This window comes from Ricinus communis, chromosome 7, assembly GCF_019578655.1.
Source record: "Ricinus communis isolate WT05 ecotype wild-type chromosome 7, ASM1957865v1, whole genome shotgun sequence".
Taxonomy (NCBI): Eukaryota; Viridiplantae; Streptophyta; class Magnoliopsida; order Malpighiales; family Euphorbiaceae; genus Ricinus; species Ricinus communis.
Window position 1 is genome coordinate 18614158 of NC_063262.1, and position 3173 is coordinate 18617330.

The 3173-nt window shown below is 39.9% G+C and overlaps 1 protein-coding gene across 1 annotated transcript; it reads right to left on the reverse strand.

Annotated features, from left to right (window-relative positions):
- Nucleotides 1-228: 228 nt before the first annotated feature.
- On the reverse strand, nucleotides 229-1128 carry LOC125370640. Its single transcript, XM_048376933.1, has 3 exons — nucleotides 837-1128; nucleotides 523-755; nucleotides 229-390 (listed from the first exon to the last, which is right to left on the reverse strand). The coding sequence occupies exons 1-3, from the start codon at nucleotides 1126-1128 to the stop codon at nucleotides 229-231; spliced, it is 687 nt and encodes a 228-aa protein (XP_048232890.1).
- Between the last annotated feature and the right edge of the window lie 2045 nt (nucleotides 1129-3173).

Genomic DNA, 3173 nt, shown 5'->3' on the forward strand with positions numbered 1-3173 from the left:
TCTTTCAGGTTAAACTATGCCATTCATATGTGGCCCGCATACTCCTTTGTGCATTTCTTCTATCATTACTTGAGCTTCTATTTTAGTCATACATCGAAGTTATACACCTGACACCATTTTTTTATACAAGACTCCCCCATGGCACGTAATTCTTAGCTTGAATCTGCAACGCGTATCTTTCCCTGGCAGTCGTTTCTTCTGGATATTCTTTATTTTCTATAAACCTCTTCAGATCATAGACCATGGATTCTTTTTTGGTTCCATATGAACTTGCATTATCCGATCCCCTTGATAATAAGGCGCACCCAATTTCACAATCACCAAAGGTTTCATCGAAAGCTGTAAGGGATTGACCCACACAGATGACAGGGTAGCCAATGCATCTGCCATCTGATTCTCATCTCGAGACAAGTGTACAAAGAAACATTTAGAGAAATTACACACTATAGTCTTGAGATAGTTGACATACGGCTTCAACATCTCTTCTTTTACCTTTCATTCCTCGAGGGCTTGTTAGATTACCAGCATGGAGTCCCTATAAACTATCAAGTGCTTAGCTCCTGCTACCACAGCCGCTTCTAATCCAAATAAATATGCTTCGTACTCTACCATGTTATTGGTCACTTTAAAGTCCAATCTCTTGTCTATTGGCAGCATCTCTCCTTCTAGCGTGATTAGAACTACTCCTAAGCCCGCACCTATCGCGTTTACAACTCCATCAAAGTACATCTTCCACTCTTGGATCTCGATTACCCCTAGATTTTCATTAAGAAACTCCAGATTCCAAGAGTCTCATTCAATCACATTCTAAGCTAGGAACTCAGCTAGGGCCCTACCCTTAACCACCTTCTTAGTGATGTACTCAATGTCAAACTTTGTTAGGAGTACTAACCATCTAGCCAGCTTTTCTGTAAGGGATGGAGCTTCAAATAGCTTCTTCAAGGGGTCTATTTTTAAAATTGCATGCACCTTATAAGACTGAAAGTAGTGCCTCAACTTTCTTATAGCCCATATCATGGCTAAGCACGTCTCTTCCATGAGGTTATACTTCAATTCATAAGGCAACAACTTCTTATTAAGGTAATAGACCACATGCTCCACGTCTTTGGATCCACATTGTACTACCATTGCTTTTATGGCTTCCTCCTCCAAGGCTAAGTATAAGATCAACAACTTGCCATCCTTTGGCGACTTGAGTACCAGGTGACTTCATCAGATATTCTTTGATTCTATCAAAGGCTTTCTAACACTGTTCATCCTACACAACAGGTTGATGCTTCCTCAAAAGCTTAAAGATAAGATCATAACCATTTTGAGCTTGGAAATGAATATGCTGATATATTGCAAGCATCCCAGAAAACCTTTGACTTCTTTCTCTATTGTCGGCGCTAGCATCTCTTGAATGGCCTTGCCCTTGTCTGGATCAATCTCTATACCTCGCTGATTCACTATGTGCCCTAACAACTTCTTTGATGTAACTCTGGATACACTCTTCTTTTGGTTGAGTCTCAGGTTATACCTTACCACTCATCCTAAAACTTATCAAGAGCCTGAAAGTGCCCTTCCCTTATTTCAGACTTTACCATCATGTCATCAATATACATCTCCACCTCCTTGTGTATAATGTATGAAACAAGGTAGTGGCCGCTCTCTGATAAGTCGCCCCGGCATTCTTTAGTTCAAAAGGCATAACCTTGTAGCAGTATGTCCCCTACTCGGTGATAAATAACATTTTCAGCTTGTCCACCACTGCCATCATGATCTGATTGTACTCGAAGAACCCATCCGTAAAAGAATACATTGCATTCGAGGTGACATTATTAACTATTACATCTATATGAGGAAGAGGGAAGTCATCCTTAGGCATGCCTTATTCAAGTTCTTGTAATCCACACACATTCGGACCTTACCAACCTTCTTCGGAATTGGGACAAATGATTGCCAACCATTCAGGATAATCAACTACATTAAGGAAATTGGCCTTAACCTGTTTGGCGACCTCTTCTTTATTTTGCTCTACCCATTCTAGTCTTAGTCTCCTCGTCTTCTATTTGACCGGCTTGATATGTGGATGAGTCGAGATATGGCGCTTTACTATTTTCTCGTATAGACCTGGCATGTCGTAATCGGACCAAGCAAATACTGTTTTTCTTTTTCCTATTATTCTCTCAAATTCTCTCATTTCTTCAGGAGTTATATCATGAGCTATCATAATATTCCATGGATTTACATTTATGCGTAAATTAAATGAATCAATTTGTATGGAGTTGATGTCAAACATGCACATGTAATGATTATTAAAATGCACACTACCATCAGGAAAAACATTACACAAGTAAGCAAAATTGTTCATATCAATGACCTTGGAAAGGAAATAAACATCGTCTTCATAAATGTCGACATTATTACATCATCATAGAAAACACTAACAATGTTATTTTCTATAAGAGCAGCTAGTTCCTATCGACTTATTTTCTCTGGCTAGGCAATGAACTCTTCTAGCTTCAGCTCTCCCATCTTGGTGATGACCTTCTCTTGGACTTCCTTGAGATTCAACTCGACCATCTTCTCAATAATTAGGTTCTTGAAAATCTAGAACCCTGGTACCTTAGTCTCAGCTACATTAACAGGTTGGGCTCCCTAAAGTAGGTTTTGTACTTCTGGATGTACACGTCTTTTAGAGTCTTACTCTTTGGTTTTCCCTCATCTTCCTCTTTAGAATAACCCAATTCACACCGAGTCTTCTGACCTTTGAAGTCCGGCAGCTCCGTGATACCTTGTCGATTCTTTCCTAGCCCCATTCTAGGTATGAAGTTCATTTTCTTGAACATACTAACTACTTTAGGATCCATGTAATCCTCATAGAGAATAGCAACTTGGAATCCTATGGGGGTATCCAGCTCCTTGACAGCTTCCTGGATAGCCGAGACAACCTTACCACCTTTGGCGTTGATGGTGACGATCTCGCCTTCATGAGAGAACTTTACCTTCTGATGTACAATGGAAGGAACTCCTCCTAGGGCATGGAACTATGGCCTTCCTAATAATAATGCAAAAGTTACTGGGATGTCCAGGACAGTGAACTCCATCCAGGATTCAATAGAAGTTCACCAGTACTAAAAATATTCCTTCGACATTTCTTTTTGTCTCATCATAGGCCCTTTTAACTATAT